The 24784-nt window shown below is 43.8% G+C and overlaps 1 protein-coding gene across 4 annotated transcripts in view; it reads left to right on the forward strand.

The window, feature by feature from the left end:
• Positions 1-24784, forward strand: part of LOC146809647 (uncharacterized) — a 977933-nt gene that overhangs the window by 275816 nt on the left and 677333 nt on the right. For all 4 annotated transcript variants that reach the window (XM_085616504.1, XM_085616506.1, XM_085616505.1 and 1 more), the window contains exons 8-9: positions 13205-13465; positions 16037-16267. In XM_085616504.1, coding sequence (XP_085472630.1) covers positions 13205-13465; positions 16037-16267 — 492 coding nt within the window. The remainder of the gene's footprint in view (positions 1-13204; positions 13466-16036; positions 16268-24784) is intronic.

Consider the following 24784-nt stretch of genomic DNA (forward strand, 5'->3'; position numbering starts at 1 on the left):
GCTACTGACCTTAGGGTGAATACATTCTGGGTCTGGTCACCCCACATGGTGGAGTGGGCACAATCCCTTATCCTGATGGGAGAGTGCCTGCCATCTGCAAGATGGCAGGCACTGAAGAGTGGGCTTCACCTCACCTTTCACACCAGAGGGGTGGGATTGGCAGAGGTGGGCACACCTTCTGTGTTGTTCTAATTTTTCCTGCATGCCTTTCCGACGAAAAGGGGGTGAGACTGGAAGGGGGCTTGCTCCTGATAGCTGGAGTGGCTGGGGATCATGTTGCAAAGGCAGCACGGCATTTGAAGCTCCCCTGTGACAGATGGCTCTTCCCAGGAAAGGCTATGTTTCTGGGCTCAGGGAGCAAAGACTCCCACCCCAGGGGTCCAGAAACTTGTCTCGTGGTGGCAGGCTGGTGTTTACTAGTCAGGGAACTCACCAGAGGCTGGTTGTTCTTTCAGGAGGCATCTCTACGATGCCCTCTGAGTGCATTGTATAATAAATCTCACACTGGCATAGGCGTGGGCTTATTATGCTGAGATGTTTGCTACCCAACTTCCCAGAATTCAGTAAAGCCATTAGGGTGCTGTGGAGTTCGTAATGACAAACTCCCAGACCATATTCTCTTTATGGCCTTCCTGCATTTACAATGTCTAAGAATGGACTGAGACACTGTAGGGGTAAAGTGATCATGCAACTGTACCCTGACTAGTGGTTTAGTGCACTCAGCTAGAGGGGTGTCTTACCTATATAATAGGCAGTGGGTTGCAGGCATGGCACACATTTATGTGTGTCATGTCGACTCTTCCCTTTTCTCTGTACCAAAACATGCAGCCAGCAATGGCAGTGTGTGTGTGTTAAGGTACAGGACCTCCAAGGGTGGCACAATATATGCTGCAGCCCTTAGAGGCCTCCCCTGGTCACAGTGCCCTTGGTACCCATGGTACCTTTCACAAGGGACTTACATGTTGCCAGAAAGGTGCCAATTGGGGGTATAAAGGTACAGTTTTGTGAAAAACACATGCCCTGGGAGCCTGATTGGCAGGGACCCACGGCACATCAAGTCAAAGTGCCTCAGAAATCTGGCAAAAAGTGTGGGGGTGGTTACTGCAACAGAAACCCACTTTCCTACAATCAGTAGCGTGGAGAACTGTGTGAGTTCTCACTCGCAGTCAGGATGTGCTGGATCACAAACACTCTTTTGCTCCATCACTAAGCCAGGCAGAATAGGCTTTGCACAGAATTGCTCACCAGTATGAACGTAGGAGAGGGAGTGGCATGATTTGTCGGGCATCTACTGCTGAGTCTCCCTCCTGCCCAACTGGCCTTTGAGCACTCAGCACACCCTGGATTGTAGACAAGTTCAGTCTGTCAGGCTAAGACTGGGCTAGTCTGGGCCCTATTTGTTTATATTAATTCATTTCCATATACATCGTGCTGAAGATGAGCAGCCGGAGAAACAGTGGTCGAATGACTCTTTTGAATCCTTAAGTAATAGTGCTACATTATAAGAAGTAGCGTAACTCCTTAATAACTAGGAATGGCACGTATTGGGCACTGCTAGCTCATAAGAATTTTACAATGGATAGTGGCTGCGCATTCACAAAACTATTCTGTTATGCTCCTGTAACAGAGAGCTTGTGTCACCAACTTTCCTCCTCTGAGAACCATCACATGATTACTTTAGCCAACAAGCATCGTCGTCGATTCATCGTGATACCATGGGTACGTCACACACAATGTTGCTTACAGTGACATCACATTGTTGTCCCGTTGTCCCTTCACCAGGCTCCTTTTTGCAGTTGAGAAGCTCAGTGAGGTAAGGGAGTGAGAATTAGAGAAAGTAGACTGGGCTCTTTAGGAGTTTTACCTTTCTAATCCTCTCACTGCCTTCATCACCCAAGAGATACAGGAAAGACACAGGAGTAGAAAAGTGTAAGCCAGTGGTTGTACCTGTTGCCCCAGGCTGCTCCTACTTGATGCCCACACCTACAGGGCTCAAAGTCTCTTGGGCAGTTGACGCACTCTAGAATATCAGTAAAATCCATCACCTAAGTTCTCTTGTTAGGGTCTGAACATTGAGCACAAATATTCTCACTCCAGCCAGGGAGCTCCACTAATCAGAGTCCCTCATCAGTGATATGAGACTGATGATATGGATCTCTATAATACCACTTATCACACTTTCGATTCTAAGTTCAGTACATGCTATGGTTTAGTATTACACAATTTAATGAAAGGGATGAATAGAGACTAGAGGTGGTAGTGGGAAGGGATGGGCATTTACCTGGCATGAGCCAGATGGTGTCACTGGGTAAAGGATGCACCTTGTTTCCCATGACCAAGATTAACAATATTGTGTAGAGGGATAATATATCCATTCATTTGTTTATTGAGGTGGAGTGACATATTTGAGAACAAAACTCATTTCACAACAAGTTATAGATACACAGCAAAGACTAATGAGTGAAATGTTGAAAAGTAGTCGATGAGGTAAGAGAATTGAAGTGCTTGGACAATGACTTGAAAAGCGTTTTGTTACTTTCAACATATGCTTTCCTGCTTCCTCTCCATATACCAAAATCTAATCTTCTCCTATTGGGCTAAAGATCCAAGATGGCCACCATACATAAGATACACTTGTGAGCAATGGTCTCTGTGAGATTGTGGATTAATAGTTGGCGTTGATGATAATCCATCACAAGTAATAATGGCACAGATTTTATTAGGTACATTAAAGGCTTCAGTAATTTAAATCTGAGCTCAACCCCTGTTGCCTATGGCACAGAGGAGACAGGTTTAACTTTGGAAAATGTGTAAAGTAATTAGAAATGCCACAACAGTTAAAACGTAACATATGCGACAAAGTAAGAACTCTACTCCAATTTATACAAAAAGAATATTTTATTGAACAAAATGATACCAAAATGAAGAAAATTCTAAAAGGGGAAACAGAGATAGGAGTTTTTAAAGTTTGAAATTAATTTTAGCACCAAAAAGCGCAAACCACCAGCCTTGGGCAGCTACTCACGCACGATGGGGACAAAGGTAAAGTTTAAGGCACCCGACTAAGGATTTTTCTAAGAAGGTAGAGTTCTCAGGGGGGTCAAGGCAGCAGGCTGACTCAGAGGACAAGGTCCTTGACGATGGATTGGCAAAGAATGACGACTTGGTTAATCTGTTGACAACAACAGTGAAAGTTCTGAGCAGAAAGAGTCTGAATTTTGTGCCGATCAAGCCATCTACGTCGATTAGACCCTGCTTGCTGTCTGGTCAACTCATGGCCTGATTTACAGGTTGGTGCTAAGCATATTCTGTGTAAAGGTGATGGAGTATCCTTACCACCAACATAATGATACGGTCACCAAATTTAGATGCAGACAGACCATAGTTTGGCAGTGGTGGCGACTACTCCATCTCTGCCATCGACAAACTTTTCCAATAGCCCGACGGAGTAAGAGCCCCTGAGGCCATCCTGCTCAGGGAGAAAAAACATCTCCCCACATCCATGAACTTTGTTCACTGTCTGGAGCAATACACATCTCAGCACCGGTGAACCATCAACATTTAGGTGATCCTGAACACTGCCAGTAAGAGACATTTGGCGCAGAAAGGAAAATCACAACTTTCTAAAAGTATAATTTTCAAAATAATAATAAAAATCTGACTTGACCATTAATTTGGATTTTAAATTACTAATAAAATAATCTCTTGAATCATATTTCTAGCTATCCCCAACCTGAAGTTATGCATTATACAGTGTTAAACTGTAACCCTGTGTTTTCCGAGGAGGGACAGCTTTCCCACTTGCACCCTGTCCTATGGGTTTGTAGGGCCTACTTTAGGGATGTCTTATAATTATCAAAAAGGAAGGATTAGGCCTGACAAAAGGTTTATTTTGCTATGTCAAATTGACATTTTCAAAACTGCATACTTAGGCAACAGGGGCTGGTCTGAAAATATGCTTTGCATTTTCACTTTAGTGGTGGTACAAGAGGTGCTGCAATTCACTACTGACATTTAGCTAACAGACACTTGCTATTCTTTTGCACCATATACTAGGGATTTATAGGTAAGTTAATTATGCCAATCAGGAGTGTAGCAAATTTCCTCATGTTTTAGGAGCCAGTGCACATGCACTGGGGTCTGGTTAGCTAAACCCTAGTGCGCAGAGTGAGTAAGTAAGTAAGAAATCTTTATTGCTTGATTAATAAAAATCTTAGCAAACAGCTGCATAACAAAACACTTATATAAAGTAAAACAACACTTATTTTCCCATAAAAATTGCAGTGATTTCATAAAATACAAAAGTATTAAACTTACATATGGTACAAAAGATGAAATTATTATCATGCGTATTATGTTAGACGCACAATGAGAGACCATCCTCCTGGGAATTCGCCTCAGTTCAGATGTCTATGAGATTAGGTATAAAATCCTTACCAGATTAGTAGTGAGTCGAAAATTGATCATTCCCACTGAATAAGTACCAATAAATAACCAGCAGCCTGGATTGCTAGCCAGTTTGTTGGGAGGTTGCCAAGATTAATTTTGTTTTTACTACATACATGAAGACAACAAAGCTGCAGGCTATCCGGACATCGCCCCCCTCAAAGCAAGCCTTCACCGCCTGTCTGCATGTTCATATCTGATTTTCATTCAGGCGCGGCTTTAGAAGCTATCTTCGTTCCAGATCTAAACTCTTACAAACACACAGTAGGTGTAAAACGTCCTCTTTGGTGTTGCCGTATAATCTGCAGTCGATGTGTGCGTTTCCACGGCGGTAAGTGCGGTTTTACCGGTAAAATTCCCAGCCTCATCGCCAAAAGGCTTTTCTTCATACTTCTCGAGAAGCTTGTACCTAAATATAGCTGTGGTGTACATCTCGAATAGCTCTGAATCACAAACCATCTGTGAGCCCTCTTGTTTAGGTTTGTTTTCTCTTCTTCGAGGGAAACAATCTTTACCAATTTGTTTACCAAGGTCTTAAAAATGTTATAAGGAATACCGGATTTCCACAAATCCTGTAAAACGAGCAACCATATTCCTGACTGAAGGTAAACCATAGCAGGACAGTCGTTTTTCCTTGTCATCTCCTTCCACAAGTTTGAGTTCAATGAACCAGACTTAGCATTCTTTATTTTATACCAGCATTTAGCGTAGATGCCCTTCCGTGTTATTTGCTGCTCTTGTAGGCCAAGCTCTAGCCTTATTTGTGCTGAAGAGGTGTATTGTGGGAGATTGAATATTATTCTAGCGGCTTTGGAAACCACCTTATCCAAAATTATTTAATCTTTCCCTCTCATTGATACATTACCATACGTAATTGTTGGTAGAAGCTTTGTTCAAAGTACTTTCAATAGAGGGATAAGATTGGGGCAGCTATTTTGTGCTTGATGTTTTTTAGCGTAGCAGCCAATAGGGTTCCTCTTTCTTGGATGGCCACTTTGTGTTTGTGGTACGTACCCATACTGTCAAAAATGATTCCCAAATATCTGTACTTTTTAACCGTCTCCAGCTGCCTACGCCCCAGCGGCCATCTGAATTGATTCTTGGTGCTCTGCTGATTGAATACCATAATTTTGGACTTCTCAAGGTTTATACTTAATCTTCTTTTTGGCAAAATTGCTCGTGACATTTATCAGATGCTGCAGGCCAACTGGGGTTCGGCTGCTCAAGATCAGGTTGTCGGCATATAGTAAGTTTGAAAGTGTCAGACCACCCAAATTCGGGCATGGTGATGGCAATTATCCAACTCAGTTGAGAGGTCTGACAAAAAAAGGTCAAACAAGGTTGGAGCAAGAACACAGCCCTGTTTTAACCCTTTAGTGGTTGGGATCCTCCTTGACAGGCTGTCGCCGGTCCCCAGTTTAATTTGGAGCCATGTCTTAGTGTGGAGTAAGATTAGCTGGTTCCAAAGGGTTGGGGCTAATTTCCACCCAGCTAGCTTAGCCCACAATTTCCCTCTGTTAATACTATCAAAAGCAGCTTTATAGTCGGTGAAACAGACAAATAGTGGTTTATTGATTGCTTTTGTAGCGTCAATTTAAAGTGAAAGAGCGAGAATGTTTGTAGTTGTCCCCAGGTTTTTTTGAAAACCTGTTTGGTTGATCGGGATTAGATCTTTTTCCCCTGCCCACTCGGTAAGTTCAGCCAATAATAGGCCGGCATAATATTTGGCCTCAGTGTCAATAAGTGCAATGAGCCTATAGTTCTTCGGTTCGCTCTTGCTACCTTTCTTATGGATAGGTGAAATGATCGATCCCTTCCAAGAATCAGGGATTCTTCCGGTTTCCAGAATATTGTTAAAGAGTGGTAATAATGCCCCAGCCCAGTAGGTTGGGTCTTGCTGTAAGTATTTTACCCAGGCATCCTCCTTTATATATGAATTGATTCCTGGTGCCATTGGGTTATCCATACTCTTGACTGTGTGCCAAAACCTGGTGCTATTGTTTTATTTTGCATCGTATAACAGTTTTGCCCATGTTTATTCAGCGGTTTCCTTTTTTGCTAGCCAGATGATTTTATTTTTATGGGCCCTGAGCTTCCTTAGTTCCAGCTGTGTGTTGTCGGTGGGGCGATTTTGACATTGGCTACGCATTGCTCTGTTTACTTTGCCCCTTATTTGTCTTAATTCGGCGTGATGGGTTGCCGATAGATGAATTATTTGATTACTTGCTGGCCTGCTAAGTGGTTCCTGTTGGATTTTTTGCTCTGCTTTCGTTAAGTTTGCTTTAGGGCTAGATGGGCCGAAGCTTTCAGTAAAGCTTTCCCAGGCTGTTAAGATGTTATCATACAGTAGTTTGTTGTCCTCCCACCGTGTTTTTTTACACTGCCAAGAGTTTTCCTGGGTCACGTGTGCTACATTTTATTCTCCTGTGATTAAATGTGATGTTTGTGAATGAGTCAGCAATTGAGTAAGTGAGTGCTCTTCCTTGCATGGCAAGTGTGAACTCTTGTGGTTGATGATCACTATAATCTAGCATGCCGATCCTGAAAGCTTTTATCAAATACTAAAGTGGTAAGGATGAAATAGTATCGCCTATTGCGGTGTCGGCAAATGCGTTGTGGAAAGTTGCAGCTTGGGCACGATCCCCCGTCAATCGACCATTTAGTGCTACCAAGGACAAGCTTTCTAGATCCTTCAACAGTTCTTTAGAGATTTTAGTTGGCTTGCCCCACTTACACTTGCCCTTAAGTGGGATCCCTCATGCTGTTTGTTGGTCTTCTGCCCACCTGTCTGAGTCACCACTCCCTGTGAGGAACATATTAAAGTCGCCTGAGACAATGTAGTTTGAAGTTGCCTCCTCGGTAATTAGTTTGGTTAGTTCTGTTATCAGTTGTTTCGCACCGTTTCTTTTGTTCCGGGGTGTAAATAGGTGTTAAAAAGTATTAACTGCTGTTTGTCTTTAGGACCAGCTATTTCCAGCTGAATTGTTTTTATCTCATTTGTTGCAGTACTTTTACTTGTTAGCTCCTCAACAGTCGTTATGGTTTTAATCGAGGCATAAGTCGTGAGGCCTCCTTTAAAATGGCAGAAGTTTAAATTTCTAGTTGCTGGGAGGTGGTATGATTTAAAACCTAGTAGGTGGAGTGGATCTTCCAGTCACGTTTCTTGAAGCAGAATTAGGTCAAATTGTTGAAAAGACATCAGCAAAGCACTGTCCATTGTTTTAGTTCCAAGGCCGTTTATATTCCAGGAGCAGAATTTGAAGTTTGAAGTATTTGCTTCCTGTTCTGATCTCTGTCAAAGGGACTGTCAAAGGGACTCCGGTTTTGTGTTTATGGTTTTTGCTATCCAGGACCAGTCGTGTAGTGTGTCGATTCCTCCTTGACCCCGGATGTCCATATTGATGGAGCTATTTCTCTCTGAGGTCTCCGCAGAAGTACTACGTGCCCCCTTCAGCACGGAATTAACAGGCCCAGAACCTCTCATTCTACTTGGTCTACTGTTGTTGGGCTCTTGATGATGACGGAATTATGGGACTGGATACCCGACTGCTTGGTGGAGATGCAGTTGAATACCTCAAGTTTCTAATTTATGCTTTTCCTTGAGGATTTTCTTCACTATTTCTCCAGTTGCCCAAACTGTCTTGGTTGCTTCTTGCTCCGAGAGGTGTTTAAAAATTTCAAATTCTACTGATTCCAAATCTTGTGAACCGATCCTTTCCAGACTGCTAAAGCAGTTAGTATTTGGAGAATATTACCTCTGTTTAGGGTATCTCCTCGTTCTTTAGATTTATACACTGGGATGAACAGAATTTAATTAGGGATCTCCTGTCGGGGCTCATTCGGGGGAGATCCACCACATAGGGATTTGCCGCTTCTCCATGCGCTTAAGGGTATCTCGTTTTGTTGTTCTACCCTTTCTGCAGTGTCTGGGCTTCGCTCTTTTGCTGTGCGCCGTCCACTGACGCTTTGCTGTTTCACTGGCCTCGTACTATTTGCTGTTTCCACTTTTAATTTGGCATCCCTTGATTTTAGTTGTTCAGTATGTGCCATTAAGGGTATTGCATTTTAGTGTTCTGCCCTTTCTGCGGTGTCTGGGCATTGCTCTTTATCCGTGCCCCGTCCACTGATGCTTTGCTGTTTCACTGGTCTTGTTCTATTTGCTGTTTTCACTTTTGATTTGGCATCCCTTGTTTTTAGTTGTTCGGTATATGCCATTTTAACTGCTGTTACCTCAGGGGCAGCTTCACCTACCGTTATAGTTTGCAGTTGATTTTCGGCCTGCTCATTTAAGTTGGTGAGTCCGAGGTAATTATGCTTGCTTATGTTTACCTCTCCTGCTTGTTTCGTCCCTGATGGGCAAGGGGCGTCAATGGCATTTGGCTCAGGCTGCGCATTAGTTTGTCCCCCCTTGCACTTTGTACTCGCTGATGTCCACTCGGGTATTTTGATGTGACTTGAAAGAAGTATTTTACAGATGGATTCTTGTTCTTTCCTTTTCTCCTGTGTTTCCGACTCTGTTTGGATGATTGCCATTTGTTTGACTAGGCGCCCCCCTCGTCTGATTGGTTTATCTGCTTGTTGCCACTGCTGGAGCTCTGCACCACCGATTGTCGTTCAGGGGTGACTAAAGGCCCTGAGGAGTCGGTGCTCGAAAGCTTGTTTACATTGGCTGTTCCATGGGTTCCCGGTTCCTTATATTGTTTTGACTCTGAGGTCACACCTACGACTAGCCCTGTGTCTTTCCCAACCACCATGGAGGCGGTGACCAGAGTATTTCCATACTTGTCAGGCTTGGATCGCTCTTTTTGTTCCTGGACGGGCGATGACATTTCCTTATAACGATCTTGTTCTAGTTAAATTTTGCTAATTTTAGGCTCAGCAATTAGATGGCAGGTGCAGCTTGGAGGGATTATTACCATTTCAAACTGAGCTCTTTTATTAAAGATGCTCATTTCCGACAACTTGCTGTCAATGCTTGTGACATGCAGAGCTAGACAGTTAAGGAGGTAAGTTGAATGTCCATCTTGTCTGAGTGATATTCCAGAGACTTTGTTGAAAGCTGCATGATGTTTAAGAGAGAGGCCTATATTTTGTTTTCTCCTGTTGGTGTTTCCTCCTGGCTCCCCTTCGTAGCCATTCCTGTGCCTTGAGGGGCTGTTTCTCCTCTGTCCTCGGTGGAGTGTGTGCTGACCAAATATTCTCATTCTTCAGTCGTAAGGAAAGACGTATTGCTGACCACCTAGTCCCGGGGGTCTTCTTGTTCGCCCCCTGTCTTTGCTCCTCTGTCCTCTGGCATAAGGGGGACGAGTTCTGACTACGGTCCAAGGAAAGGTGGATTTGGTGACTTGACTTTTGTTTTAATGCCAATATCGGTGTATTTACTATCTTTCCGGGGATCTCACTGAACTGGGTTTTTGCTGTCATCGCTGTGGTCTTCACTGTGATATTTCCTTTAGTGTTGTTATTGTCTTCGAGATCAAGGTCAATGACATCCAGACTCAATTGTGGGGGTCTTTCTCCCGCTGCTTTAATTAGGATTTCGTCTAAAGTAGAGGTAACCGCAGTGCCCACAGTTATAGAAGCTTTTGGCACTGCGAGTGCTGAAAGTGCTGCAACTCCATAGGTCATTACGTTCTGGCATGTCCGTATTTTAATATCTGGCTCCAATGGTATTCTTAATGGTAATCTTGAAACCTCCAAAATAGTGGGGAAGGGTTGATTTCCTGTGCATTGTATGCTTACTTCTTTCTCTTTCCCGATATTTTTATCGGTATGTTTTGCATTTTACTGAGCTACATGGGCTACCGGTGGATCTGCTGTCTCTTTTGTTGCTCCTTCCATTGTCGAGCTGGATAGTACTGTGCTACATCCTCCTGATTTGGCCAGTTTGGCCAATGAGCTTTTGCGTGTTGAGTCTTCCGGATGTAATAGGGAAGGGAGATCCAGTTGTTTGTTAATACTAAGATTTAACACAGCACCAGCATCTTTCACAAATGAAAATTTGGAGTATATTTTAGGTTGAAAATGCTTTTTTCCCCAAATTTGCTGGTGGCTGCGCTGGTCTGTCTGCTACTCTGCCCCCATCTATATCTACCAGCATGTTCACTAGGATTCCAGAGTCCTCGTAGGCAGTTACCTCTGCAGCTGCCGCTGCTGAGGCTGGCGGGGTTGTTAATGTGGAAAAGTGACTACCGGTTGATTCTCTTAGGATCTTGTTTTTCTTTTTTCTGTTGTTAATAACATTTGCTACAGACCGCCTCTCCTTGTCAGACCTCATGGTCACCTATATGGTATAAGTGTCGGTTTGTTGTTGTTACTAATGTTGTTACTGTTGTTATTGTTGCTGTTTATTATTTTTGTTGTTGTTGTTATTTGATTAACAGTTCTCAATGATGATTGGTTAGATTGTTGGTTAATCCGCAGTCCCCGTAACCCCCCCCCCCCTCGATGACGGCTGCACTCACTCGCTACTTACTGTCTTTGCGTCCTTGCTGAGGCTCTGTCTGGGACTGCCAGCACCCGGTTAGGCTCCCTGCCTCAATTTCCAGTACACTTGGCGGCGTTCAGCCGGTAGAGGTGGGGACTTGGTGGTGAGGACTTGGATCACCGCGGCTGTTCGCGCAATAATCAGTCCACGCAAGGTACTTTGCGTAAAAGGCCATTTTATTAGGACAGGGTTGGACAACCATAACCAGAAACATAACACAAATCCCCAACAATCCCCAACAACAACATTCCTCACTACCCATACTCTCCAAGACTCCAACTACTCCATACCCACTTCACACCGCAACCTTCTCACTTCCCTTCGCTTCCTCACTTCTCTTCCAAAACTCCACCACCATCTCCATTCGTCGTCCACTGCTCTGACGCACCCCCACGTTCTCCCCAGTATCCCCCTACCTGCGACCCCACCCCTTATCCCACCCCTTCCTCCCCTGTCCTTCCCTTGCGCGAACTCCCCGGGGGAAGACTAGACCGCTGGTCTTACTTCCCCCGGGGGCCTCCTTGCGGCTGCCAGTTGCTTCCTGCTTGTTGCTAGCTCTTCGCACTCACACTTCCAGTCAGCAAGCTGTGCGAGATACTGCAAGCACCTGCCCCAATGCAGTCAATGCAGTCCTCACACCCAAAGTCGCACCTGAGAGCAGGGTGGAAAAACAGAAAACCAGGCACACCGAAAGCAGCGCTGGGAGCAACAGGCCGGCCACTGGGGATACAAATCGCACTGGAGAGCAGGGTGGAGAACAGAAAACCGGGCACACTGAGAGCAGCACTGAGAGCAGAGGCCGGCCACTAGAGGTCGATGGCGGCCATGATCTCTTGCTCGCCTTTACTCTCTGCCTCTTGCCGCTGCTTCTGCCACTGTTTCTACCCTCAAAGGGTCCCGAAGTTCTAAAATCGTCGCGTGGTCAGTCTCTGTCGCCCCCCCCCCGGTGTGCGAGCTGTCAGCACCCGGCTCCCGGTTCGCAGCTGCCACTCTCTGCTCGTGTCTCGCGGATCTCGTCTCTCCTCTCTCTCCTCACTCGCCTCACTGGCTCGGCTACCTTATAGAAGTGTCAGATGAGAGGCAACCAAAACCTGCACATGTTCTCTGTGACGACTATACACATGCACAGCTCTGCTGTCAGCATGGACTTCTGTCGTCCGTGTCCTCACGCATACTGTCTGAAGGAAGGAAGCCCAGAAGAAGATTTAAAAAACAACAACATGGATTTAGACTGAGTATCCTGAAGTACGCATGTCAGGCTGACTGAGTCTAGTGCGCAGAGTGAACAAACTAGCAGAATCAGTCTGAAAACAACATGGGGGTGACCATACAAAAAGAGGCATTTTCTTACAGTCTCTAATGAATCATAGAAGTAATGAAAAAAGTCATAAATTGGCAGTCAAATATGTGGCTAACTTAATCACAGTGAGTCAAAACCTGCATCCAAAATGGACACTATTGCCATCATTCAGCCGCATCAGGTCAAATGTGTTCCAGGTAAGTGTGTGGCACATCAGCACGATGCCATTAATCTAGGATGCATAACACATTTTAAAAAACCTCATGGATGATCTTATGGAGGGCTGTCCACGCATAGGAATGTAATACTGCACAACAATTCTGGTTGCCTTTCATCGCCATTGTAGCACAGGAGAAAAGAGTAACTTCAAAAGAGGTGCTCATTGGCCGTATGAGACTTCACCTCCAGCACATTATGACTCCTTAGCTCATCAAACCCACCACGGCCTCTCAGAATAACTTTCGGCACAGAGTTCTAGAAGAGATATGCAAATGATCAACATCCATGAGGGAACAAGAACATGGTTAGGCAATATAAATTAGGGAACAAATACACAAAGGCATTTTGAAGTGCGTGCACTCATGCAGTACTCTTTTACATACTCTTATAAGCGTTTGCAAATTGATTGGTCTTGAAACATTCAATACTCTAGTAGTAAAAGTGCCAAGAGGGCAGTCATTTCTACTTGTACTAACAGTATATGACTATTCCCTTAGTATTCCCATTTTAGATACTTTTGGTGCTAATTCAAAAAGGCAAGTAAGAGAATTTAAAACAGTGGTGTTGGCATATGCTTTATGTACTTCAAAACGCCTTTGGGAATAAACTCTTTACTGCAGAACTGTTCAGCTTTCCTTTCCTTCAGCAATAGCTTTTTATTGTTTTAATCCTATCTGTATTCATTTTACTATACGGTACGGCTTCATCAATTTTTTCTATTAAATTCATTTTCAATAAATTGTTTGCTGCAGATGTTACTAATGAACCTCAGAGACTGCCTAACCACCGTCCTTGCACAGCTGCATCACCAACGTCGGCACCTCCCAACAATAGCACACCAGCAAATACTTCAGTAAGTCACACTTCAAATGAAGGGACTGAATGTGGTGCTCCAAACCTGGATGAAGATGGGAGTTATGGTACTGATGAAAATGGGAGTCAACGTTTTTATGAAAATGGGAGTCAGGGAACAACAACCAACCGATGTCGCAAAATAAACTGCCCACCGATAGGTGAGTAGATCTCTTATTTGTAACTGCATAAGCCAGAGAATTTGGTTCACACAGTTGAAACATTATATTCAGTGTATTGATCTCAGATATATTGTGGGCTGGGCAAAACTGAACATACCTTTGTGCAACATTGCCAGAATTTAAATAATTTCCCTATAGTCAGGAATTGCGACAACAAATATGTATCATGTGGAGGAGAAGCAAATTTCAAACAAACCTTTTACACGTCAGCAGGTGGTCGTTCACACTTATTTTCATATTTTGAGGGATCTTTTAGAAGGTATTTGAAGTTTTCATCAGTTCTTCGTCCCTGCAGATGTTTACTTACTTTGTGGTAGTGTTACACTTTGTGGATTTGGTTAAGGTTGCATTAAGGAGACCCTTAGTTGAATGTGTGGGATTTGAGAACATTATTGAACGATAATAATGATGGAGTGATTTGGCATCAGCTCGGAGGGAAGTGCATGTGAGGAGGGCTGAATGGATAGGGAACAGAGCAAAGAGAGGCTTGGCTACAGACGGAAGAAGATTACCCAAATTCTGCAATAAATGGGTATTATAACTGAATAAGGAGCCCATGTGATATAATGCACAATAGTCTCTGTTTTGCTTTGTTAACCCAAGTGAGAAACGTCAACTGAGAATTTTGCTGGAAGATATCAAGGTAGTCTATTACCTGTAGTGGGAGGCGCATTGGTGGAATGAGATCTTGAATAGAACATTGTCAAGCAGTCTGAAAAGTACTTTGTGAAAGAGGAAGAAGAAATATTTCTGGAGACCGGCGAGCATGCTGCTGAAATATTCCGGCTTGTTCTTAATATGTGTGATTTTGAGAGATCTAGTATTGTTGAATGGGAAGCGATGCCATCTCTTAAGAGCAGCAGGAACCTGGCAGCAGTGATCTTGATAAAGTTACTACAAACTGCATTTACTTGATGCTGCCATTTGATACACCTGCGCTACATGTCAAACAGATATAAGCCGCTTGCTGCCAAGCACTCTCCTAATTCACAATTAGTATGAGATCACTCTGGTCAGAATGATAAACACAGCAAATCCCCATGGCCCCATGATCCTCCAAAAACCTTAAGATTTGTCTGCTCCAGATCTGTCTGTCCACACCTGAGGACAGATATAAGAATAGATAGCAAATCTGCAAACTGTGAAGGACACAATTACTTCAAAGGTATGACAAATTACCAACACCCGAGAAGTGGGGCAGCAAATACCAATTTAAAAACTCTTTTGTTGCTAGCTCATCACCGGCCTATGCAGAAATTAGGGTGCCTGACAGAACCTGAAAATGGGAGGATGTGTGTGTGGGAGGGCGACTGAGTAATTGGCAGAATGTATCAAATTTAAAGATGGGACCAGGACTCGAGTGGAATTGGGGTCCTATACATTTGTATGGATTATAGCAAGAGTAGTTATTCCTCTTTTGATGTGCAAAACAGGCACCCTAGATAGAGTAGTACATCTGTGCTTAACAGCGGTTAAGGGCCTTGTTCACAAAACATTTTTTGTATGGAACTGTAATTTAGGTATGCACTTAGTTGAAATTATGTTCATAAATTCCAAATCCACATTCAAATAATCACTGTTATGAACAATCATTTCACATAGCCATGCAGAAAAGTCCTCCTTATTTTTCCACATGAATAAGCCTTGCAGCATGAACTGCAGTATGTTCCTAAATATTTTGATTGTAGGGTACTTTGGTGGACCTCCCTTTGGAACACCCAATAATATACAAGATAGAAGTCTCTTAAATTTTACATTTACTGTGATTTGTCCAACAATAGCAATTTTTTCATCAAACTCATGGAACTGAAATTAGATACCAAAAATATATTATTTACAGGTTATAAGCTCATACTGCACAAAACTGAATTCATAGCATCCATTTGTTGTTTTCCACTCATTAGCAAACAATCAATAAGTTTGCTTGTGCATTAACACATTTTTCCTATTGCTTCATCAGCCCAAAAAGATAGTTGTCCAAAGAGAAATTGCATTCATGCACTTCAGGCTAATTTCTCTAGTAAATATTATGCAGTTCAAACATCAGACCATAGTCTTAATGCATTCTGGTTAAATTGTGGTTGAAAAGATGTAAATCGCACATCTTTGGATAATGTTTTCATCATAGTCCACAAAAATAAGAAAACGTGTAATTTAAGAAGCCAATATTTCATTATCAATATTGGATCACAAGGAAAAAAGCTTTCTTATCATTTTGTATTTACTGCTTGAATGTCCTCCATAAATAAAAGTTTTGGTATTCTTCATCATTAATGCTCGAAGGGCCTGATTCACAAAGGGAGTTATGACTCGTAAAGTTACGAGTGCGGAATCTCTGCTCTCAGGACGGAATCCCCTCACTGAGCAGTGCAGTGCGGAGATTCAGCCCAGAATACGGAGATCCTGCCCAGAGTGTGGAAACTACTCACTCATAACTTTATGAGTCGTAAGTACCTTTGTGAATCAGGCCCAGAGTATTTTATTTGCAGCTTCTCAATGTGCTGCAAAAAATAGCCAGCTAAATATTGTCACTCTTTATTTGCTCTGCAGTGCGTCTTGAACTCTGCAAGATACTGTCCTCTTATCTCGGAACACTCTGGTATCGCACAATGAAGCTAAGAACATTAAAAACAAAAATGAGACTTGAACATGGGATTAATCTGGATGAGATCAGCAGAAACCTGGGCTACAAAAACTCCTGGAACTTTTTACAACAAGCATGGAACATTGGAGCTAAGAATCCTGAGGACCCAACACGGTGCCTCCTCTACATGAGGAAAGGTAGTGTAAAAAGCTACAATTTTGGTATCCTAAGTGACTAGGTGTTTTTCTGCAAACTGTTGAAGTACCTGCCATTGCTGTAGAGCATTATCAGAGTTGTCTAGTGGACAGCTGTTTCGACCATGCTCATTTTAATTGGCTTAGTAAGTAATTTTGCCCTTGGTGGACAGCCCACCAATCTAATAGGCTGGTGGAGGCCTCACCCAACATTTTTTAGAGATACTTACCTTTACTGCCTGGATTCTGTGCCAGCGGGCTGTCATGTAACGGCAGCTGCTCTATATTTATTTCATGTGCAAACTCCAAAAGCAAGAGTTTGTTTTTTAAACATAAAAAAACTAATGTCGCTGAAGAGGTGGGATGAATTTCTATAGTGCATTCTTTTGTCATCCGCTGTGGTTTATATTGGGTTGGAGGACAAGAAAATTACCACTGAAAGGCGATCACTAAAAATGTCAGCCAGTCTCCGAACAGCCAGGAACTCTGTAGCAGATGAGCCGCCAGCTAGTAATTTCCAATGACCGAGCTAGCAGAGGCTCAGCCTTCAGAAACTAGGCAGTTTCACAGATTCTAAATGAGCCAAGAGAACTGAGAGGTTGATAGACAGGCGATCCCTATTACCACCAACTTCTAAATGGGGCACTTAGTCATTTGCTTTTGGTTTTATATATATTGTCTCCTAATGGAGAAGACTGAACTCTTGGTGTAGATGCTTACTGTGCATCCTGGCGTTCTGGGCTGTAAATCTGGCATTGGTTTATTACTAAATAATATGTGATCTTGGGCAAATGGATTTATCTCTCCATGTCCAAATTGTCAATATGTGTAAAATTAGCTATACAGGCTATAGTCAAACACTGTATCAAATATATGTTGCCATCACGTTACTTCCTGCTTTGTATTATCTGGATCAACTGTACAAGACATGCAATTTTGTTCTGTATGTAGCATCTCATGTATGATGTGCCCCTTCTGCAATCGCATGTTCTCCTTCAAGTACTCTGGAGCTCCCTGTAGCTACATTTGGAACTATTTCAAATACCTAAAATGAGACAAAATAAATACATAAACAAAATATTCTAATCCAATTATTGCTCTCAGTAATGCCACTTGAAGTTTTTCCTCAGCATCTTTAGGGTGAGGAGGCATGAGGCTGTCACGGCATTGACCTGGGTGGTCATGTTGTGCTTACCATCAATGATGATTGCAAGAGTCTTGGTGTGCATGGTGGGGGTCTTAGCTCAGCTGGACAGCAGTTGGAGTCCCATGACAACGGGTTCTCCCACATATCACAATTTCTTACTTGTCGGTGTGGGCTTGACTGAAATATACAAATAAAGGAATGGATGGAATGTTTGAATTAATCTCAGCCTCTGGTAATTACTCAGGCTGCATCCCAGTCCATCGTTATTTTGCACAACATGCCACCTCAGTTTGGCCTCACCCAAATGCAAATCAGTGTTGAACCTGCTCCAGTAGGAGCAGTCCAGCCCAAAACTGCCAGGCCAGGTCCTGCCTCAGCTGAATACAAGCAACCAGTCTGGGTTTGCCCTGATTAGCTCTCATCCATCATGTATAGCTTGGCTCCAGTGGCACAGTATGCAGAAGAATTTCATACCCGCCCATTTAGAACATCACATTGAAATATACAAAAGGCAATGGATAGAAGATTTGAAATAATCTCTGCCATTGGTAATTACTTGGTCCGCATCCCAGCACACCATGACAATACAATTTGGACCCAGCCATATGCAAATTTGGTCTTGACCCTGCTACAATAGGAACAATCCAGCTCAAATTGCCGCGGATAATGTTGCAGGCATCTGAGGTGTAGGGGGCCAGGCAGACTGGGTCCATCCAGTCAGGAAGGAGCAGATATGGCAGAGTTTAGTCTTTGGATCCCAATCTAATGAAGGTGTCAGATGAGGATGTGGTTGGATACTGTTTTGACAGCTGCGGGGAGGTCTGACAGGATAAAGGCAGCTGTTTCTCCTTTGTCCATGATTATACTGATATCATCATGGAGAGCCTGACATAATACCCGATGGGTTACAATTTCTGCATATTTTGCATGCTGTTTTTTTTTATAATGGCCATAAACCTTTCTATCATTCTGTTGGCTTGAGGACACAAAGGAGTGATGCTGCTATAATTTATTCCTATATAGTACTTACATTGTTTGAATCCTCCTCCAATAAAAGGTGACCCGTTGTCAGGCCGAAATGTAGTTGGAATACCTCTTGCAGGAAGCAGTTCATCTAAAATAGAAAGTGTGTCAATTGCAGACTGTTGGAAATTTGGTTACTGGTGGAGGGGAGTGAAACCCTACTCAAGTAGCAGCCTCAATTTCTGTCAGGGTGAAGCCTGTGCTTAACCCTCTGGTAACGTGACACAGACAGTCAGGCTTAACTTAGAGGCAATGTGCAAAGTATTTATGCAGCACTTTAAACAGTAATAAAGTGAATACACAACACAAGAAAAATCCCACACCAATTTTGAGAAATAGGGAACATGTTATAAAGTATTTGACACCAAAATGAGTAGAACTGGAGATATGCAATTTTGAAGATTTCAGGTTAGTAAAGTGCATAAAAACGTAAAGCACCACTCGCGGTTATCTGGTTGTGTAAAACTGGGTAAAAGTCACTAGTTCTGGCTGGCTGCAATGGAGCATGGTGTTAATACACAGACCAGGTTAGTTCCACTGAAAGAGTTACGTTCTAAGTCCAGCGTGAAGAGTTCCTTTCACGGTGGAAAGGGCTGTGAGGAGCAGGGAGAGCATTCAGGATGGTCGTTAGAATAGCACGAAGAGCAGGCCGGGTGTCGCAGATGGTCTTTGCAGAGGCGCAAAGATCCTATTGGGCATCATGGATGGTCACTGCTGGAGCTTCACATTAGCAGTCACCGCGGGTTGTCAATCCTGTGACACTAAGTGCAGATCTCATGTTCCTGAGCATCGTGGACGGTCGCTGTGGCACGAAGAGTCGGGTTTTCTGGAGCTCTGCTTTGGCAGGGGTTGCAGACAGCAAGATCTTGGCGTGAACATACCTGCTTGCAAAGAGCACAAATCTTCAGGAGAGCTCAGCTGAGGCCATACCAAGGGTCCAGGGCCTGAGGGTCACAACTTGGAGGTTAGGAACTTACTTTAACAGAGGCCAGCAGGGCTCAGACACATCCAATGGGCATGTCAGCTGGGCTGTTGCAGCAAGCCTTTGGAACTTGTTATGTCCATGTAGCTCAGAACATGAGGTAGCTGGCTGACACTTGGAGTCACTTTAGCTTGGGAGGAAGAGTCCAGGTGTAGTCTTCCTTCTCAGCTAACAGGTAAGCAGGACAGTAGGCTGCAGAGCAGCAGGGCAACAGAGTGGCAGTCCTTCTGACAGCAAAGCAGCACAGTGGTCCTTCTCCTGTAATATCTTTAGGTCCAGAAGTGTACTTAAGAGTTGGGACTGAGGGTCCAATTGTTGTACCTGGTGCCCACTTAAAGGTAGGAGAACATTCTGGTTGTTTCTACCACCAGAGATGCTTGGAATTTCTTGCCTCTTTGCCCTGGCCTCAGATTGCCTGGGAGCACAAAAGACTAGTGTCAAAACCCTTTGTGAGTGTGCTGAGCAGAGCGTTTGTGATGTGCAAGTGTGGTAGGTGACAGCACCTCCTCATCAAGTCAGAGATTGTCCACCCTGCTACCACTTATTCCCCTTTGTCTCACTGTCTGGAAGCAATAAACAAAGACCAGCTGCTAGCTACCTCTAGTCATGTGACCCAGGATATAGGCAAGAAAACACTAAATGGTTGGAACAAGACAATTGCAACTTTCTAGAAGTGGCATTTTCAGAATAGTGACTTAAAATGCCACTTTATCATTATAGACTGGCTTTAATTAAAATTCTTTAGACACCAAACTCGGCATTCAGACCTGTTCCTAATTGAAAGTTAGCGCTTATTGAATGTAATAAGGAAACCCAAGGTTATCCTAAGGTAGAGGTAAGCCTTGCAGGAATGAAAAACAAAATGAAGAGAGTTTCACTAACAGGACATGTAAAAGTGAAAAGTGCATGCCCAACTTTTTTAATACACTGCACTCTGCCCTATGGGCTGTTTAGGGCTAACCCTATAGGGTGGCTTATATGAATTGAAAAGGAAGGTTTAGGCCTGCCAAAAGGTTTATTTTGCCAGGTTGAAATGGCAGCTTTAACTGCGCACACAGGCTGCAATGGCAGACCTGAGACATGGTTAAGAGGCTACTTAAGTGGGTGGCACAATTAGTGCTGTAGACCCACAGGTAACATTTAATTTACAGGCCCTGGATACATATAGTACAACTTTACTAGAAACTTAGAAGTGAATTAAATGTGCCTATTGTGAGTAAGCCAATTTCATCATATTTAAAGGAGAGAGCACAAGCACTTTGGCAATGGTTAGTAGTGGTAAAGTGTGCAGAGTGCTAAAGCCAACAAAACTGGTTTGGAAAACAGGAGGGTGAAGGCAAAAACTTTGGGTATGACCCTGCAGAGAGGGCCAAGTCCAACACAGACATAGATGATACCAGTTGTACAACTGAAAAATGTGAATATTCATCTAGTCCAAGAAGTAGATATTTCCCATAGTCCATTGATTATAACGTTTATTGCTACTGCGTTCAGTGTCCCAAATAGCAGCAGGTAGACTTGACATAATTAATCTTCCTGGCAACACAGGCTTTCCAGTACTCTGACAAAGATGTCATGGCTGAATGCCACTTTCAACAATAGTGTTAAATACTTAGTTGACACATTGTAGGTCATAGATATTATCACTATCATTTGAGCTGTCACGTTAGTTAATAAGTGTGCAGCAGCAACATCTCCCTTCAGCACTGATATTTCTTCTTTCATCTAAGTCCTTCTATAAGTAATAATATCTTAAGATTTTCGTAAATTCACTCCTAGTTTTCTTGCTCCTCACTGAAATACATTCACATTTGAAGGTGCACAGATTAGTTTATTAGCCATCGTTTCATATTCAGACATAGACATTTTGTTGCACGTTACAGCTCTATCCAATACACATGTGGCCACATGTTGACTTGTTGTTAGTTTAGTTGTATGTGTTTATGATCCAGACAATTTACTTGTTTGCAGCACTCTATTGTTTTACAAGTTTTTATCTTCTATTAAATAGGACCGATTCATTCTACTTCTTGTAGGAGGGGTGTCAGTTCCCATCTTGACCTTCCATCTGACGCCGACTTTATGTTGCCTTAATAATAAGTTTACTTTGTGTTGTGACATTTTCTGATTTTGTAAACTGATTTTCAGCCTCGTATACTCTAGCAAAGGGATTGTTCTTGGCACACTTTCAGTTTTTTTTGTCCGTGGCAGAACACTTTACTGAATGTGGAAATGTCATGCCACATCTAAAACATATTTTGTTTTCTTTATCAGATCTCAATGTTATGCCTCCTTTGGGTTTTCGCTTAACCTTCATGTTTCTCAGTTGATATTTTATTCCGACCAGCTTCCATGTCATTTGCATGGGCCTCTGCTCTGGCGTCAGCGTGAGCCTTTTGAAGTACATTATCACCCATGGGCTCATCTGCTCCTTGACAAGCCAATCTAAATGTATATCTCTCAAATCCATATTTCTCTGTGGGTCAAAATGTTTATTCAGGCATTTATTTTAAATCAAATGTGCCATTTTTACCTTGGCTCTAATGTCTGTGACTCTAACATATCAAAGGTAGAGGTCTCCTAAATATTGTACTTGAAATAAGCAAATAGTCTTGATATCCAAAGATATTTTCCTGAGAGGGTGTGCCCTGCTCATAGTTTGCACAAGTAAGTAACACCTTCCCTGAAAAGAAAGCTATTGCAATCAATTTATAGGACAGCATTTCACCAGAATTAGTAAGGCTAACCTGAATGTGATATTTTCTTGTGAAGGTTTTTTTAATTTGTTTCTTTCACATTTTCAGTTTATATGTGGGCCAGCCACACTGCTCCATTCTCCTTTACAGTACCTCAGGTCCACCTTCTCCGTTCCATAGGAGGTTTGTTTTTAGGTCTGGCATGAAAGCAGTAGCTGTCTGTCAGCACTTTCGAATTCACCACATAATCACGGTAATGTGACAATACATAGAGGAGGGTTTGGATCAGCCATGTCAACATTTGCTTTGTTTGGCGTGTCATTCATATTTTAGATCACCCTAGTGGGACGCATACCTAGAGTGGGGAATGGTCCAGCCACCATCAGCAATTGCATTGTTGGCAGTGTCATTCTTACTCTGGATCATCCTACAAGACATTGGAGTGTCAGTTACCATGAGAGACTGCATTTTGCCTCTTTACATCTTAGTCTGCATCAGGAAGGGGCAAGCATCTTGAGCAGTGTTTCCAAAAATGTGGGCCGCAACCCCCTCACTGGTGGGTCACAAACCAAGTTTTTGTGTGTCATGAAAGTTCAAGGAATAAGTAAAGATGTCTTTAAATTCAGTATTTATCTTGTCGAATGTCAGACTATGTTTTCTGACAAATTGCTCACTATTAAGTTTATTAACATGGGAATTGTTTTTTATAAACTCCCCTCAGTTTGCAGTCATAGGAAGAAAAGTAAAGTGAATTATATGGCAATCTTGCTGGTGTACAGAGACTGTGAAAAGAAAGGCTGTAGAATGTTATTTTCATAACACACAACAAAATGTAAATACCTGTAAGTGAACTGTACACTTTCAGCAGTTAGGAAAGCAAAAGTGAAGCACATTTTTTTTATAATTTCGAAGTGTGATGGAAACAAAGATTTTATTATGATCAAAATTAAGCTAGATGCTTGGGTAGGGAGACCTGGTCGTTGCCTGAGGCAGGGCGCTGTTGAAGCGGGCTGGGCCGAGGACGGGAGGCCATTGGGGGTGCCGGTTGCGCTGCTCTGCTGTAGAGGCCTAGCGCTGCGACCTGGCCCGCCTTGACTTGCAGCCCGGGGCTAATCCGACGCACCCCTACGAGGCGCTGGGTGGCCGGCGCAAGTGGACTGACAGCGGGGACCGAGGAGTGCTGATCGCCACCTAACATCCTGCATCGGGCGGCAACGGGGTCCTGCCTGCGATTGTCGTGGAGGGGACCTGGTCTCTGGGAGCGGAAGTGGGTCAGTGGGGTGAGCTAGACGCGTCTCTTCAGTCATGGGAAAGCACGATTCGAGGCAGGCGAAGTTAACCTTCGACCACAAACGAGCAGCCAGGCAGACGGAGACGGAGCGGGACCCCCCAGACGATGCGCGGCCGGACTCAACGCCCGTAGATCAGGGTGAAGATTTACGCACATTGATGCTCGAGATGCGCTCCAGCCTCCGGAATATCGACACGAAGTTAGACAATCTCACGAGTCAGCTGGACTCCGTAAAAACGCAGGTGCCGTCACATGAAACGCGGTTGGACACGCTCGAGGCTCAACAATCGGACTTCCATGAGTTCCAAGTGGAAACGAAGGGACAACTCCTACACATGGACAAACTGCTGAGCGTCATTCGCGCAAAGAACGAGGATTTGGAGGCGCGCTCGAGGCACAATAATCTACGCATTACGGGGGTGCCGGAGACCACCGCCATATCGAAAATGGAAACATACATCACCGACCTCCTTCACGAACTGTTTGACCCCGGCCTGTCGTCAGTGTTTGCGGTAGAGAGGGCACACAGGTCTCTGGGACAAAGACCCCCAGTCGGGGCACCGCCTCGGCCCATAATTGCTCGTCTCTTGAATTATCAAGACCGGGATGTGATACTCAAATTGGCCAGGGAGAAAGGAACCATTACACACAAGGGCAACACGCTCTCCTTCTACCCAGACTTTACTCCGGCCGTCCAGGCTGCCCGCCGGGAGTTTCTGCCGGCCAAGCGGCTCCTTCTGCAGGCGCAGATTCCATATTCGCTGCTGTACCCGGCCAAGTTGAAGGTGTCCTTCGATGGATCCACCCACATCTTCGTTGAGGCCAAGGAAGCTATGAAGTTTGCGAAGCATGTGGGTCGTAAAGCGAATCGGTCACCCAAGGGTGCTGATGGGACTGCGCCTGGTAATATTAGCGATATTGAGTAAATTGTGGCTCCTCATACGGACACCTTGTTGAGAGGGCATACTGACACTTGAGGGTATGATTCCGTGTCACCTGGGGGTGTGTGAGAGGAATGCTCTGTACCCTGGTTCTGCACACTGCCATGATCACAGATTTACTGTATTAAAGGTTTGGGCGGCTCACATCCCCTGCAGTTCTTCCGGCCACCCTGTTCTCCACGGGGGAGTATCCGGTGTAGCCATACCCCACTGGGAATGTTCCCCTATGCATTTACAGATTTCGGGAGGAGGGATGGGGGAGGGTTCTTCTACGACCCGGTTGGGGGGTTGGAGTGGGTGGGGGGTGGTGGGCGGGAATTTTCGTTTCAATGTTCACTGCCACGATTGATCTTTTGCTCCAGATATAGTGTCCGGACAGTGCAGATTGCTTTCATATACATGTTTATGGGTTATCAAGTTGTCACGTGATGAGAATGACC

The sequence above is a fragment of the Triturus cristatus genome, chromosome 7 (assembly GCF_964204655.1).
Source record: "Triturus cristatus chromosome 7, aTriCri1.1, whole genome shotgun sequence".
Classification (NCBI taxonomy): domain Eukaryota; kingdom Metazoa; phylum Chordata; class Amphibia; order Caudata; family Salamandridae; genus Triturus; species Triturus cristatus.